At 38.7% G+C, this 1,171-nt stretch overlaps 1 protein-coding gene across 1 annotated transcript in view; it reads right to left on the bottom strand.

The window, feature by feature from the left end:
* Positions 1–786, bottom strand: part of LOC116007957 (THO complex subunit 5B-like) — a 4,268-nt gene extending 3,482 nt beyond the window's left edge. The window contains exon 1 of the mRNA XM_031248617.1: positions 754–786. Coding sequence (XP_031104477.1) covers positions 754–786 — 33 coding nt within the window. The remainder of the gene's footprint in view (positions 1–753) is intronic.
* Between the last annotated feature and the right edge of the window lie 385 nt (positions 787–1,171).

Genomic DNA, 1,171 nt, shown 5'->3' with positions numbered 1-1,171 from the left:
ACAATGAGCTCATCACATTGTGTAACTCCCATTGCGAATATCAAGACCCAATCCTGTATTCAAGCGTTTAGCAAACATAGAACATCATTGTTAAATATAAATTGTCAAAACTATACCTCAGTTTCAAGGCAAACACATGTGTAAGACGGTCTCACGGATCCTTATTTGTGAGACGGGTCGGTTCAAAATGAAAATGACTCATATTGAAACATGCAGAATGGTGCTTACCATGTAACTTTTCTGTGAGCACCTTGCGGGACTTACCACGGTACCTTTTGGTAAGCACCGTGCAGTGCTTACCAAGGCACATTTTCGTAAGGCGCTTGTGAACAAAGAAAATCTGAATTATATATATATTGAAATTCAAAATTTTAGTTACAAGTAGTATCAATGCAGTGCGGGTAACCCAAGGAGAATAAAAATAAAAACACTTTTGCTTTGTTTTTTGTAATTTTTGTTATTTTTGTGTTGTTGTTTTTGAGCTAACATTACAGGGTAAGTCACTAAGGAACTTCAAAGATCAATTGGGAGACAATTTGCTGGAAAAATGGAAGAATTGCACTGATCTGTGGCATGTACGAGTGGGTGTACTCTCGTACATCCCTTCGTACTCAGCCCAGATAACGATCGTGACTCTTTTGGTAGTAGCTTCTGGATCTTGGCCACGAGTTAGCCCACATTCATGATCGGGAGGGGCATGTACTAGCTCATGTACGCTCCTACGTGGCCTAGTACACAACCAATGCCACTTACTTCTTCAGCCATTGCTTTGCTTTGCACCTCCATTTCACTTCTAACTCATTCCCAAATTTCAAACAACACTGGTAAATGACCAAGGTACCCCCAAAAATCATTTGTGCACCACCCAAACACCAATACTCATGCTTTAATTAATTCTTCCATTTCATCCATTCTAGGTAACAATTCTTTCACTACAAGAAAAATGCACAAAGACAACAGTACAAAGACAACGGTTTTTGACAAAAGTGTTGTCTTTTGTGTAAAAGACAACAGTTTTGTCTAAAACCGTTGTCTTTGACGCAACACTTTTATCAAAGACAACGGTTTTTACCGAACCGTTGTCTTTAGTGTGTTGTCTTTGTGCATTTCGACAAAAGACAACACCACAAAGACAACGGTTTTAAAAAACCGTTGTCTATGTGCATTTTTT

Source organism: Ipomoea triloba, chromosome 16 (assembly GCF_003576645.1).
Source record: "Ipomoea triloba cultivar NCNSP0323 chromosome 16, ASM357664v1".
Lineage (NCBI taxonomy): Eukaryota > Viridiplantae > Streptophyta > Magnoliopsida > Solanales > Convolvulaceae > Ipomoea > Ipomoea triloba.
Note: the sequence above shows the minus strand (reverse complement) of the source record. Positions and strands in the feature narration are given on the sequence as shown.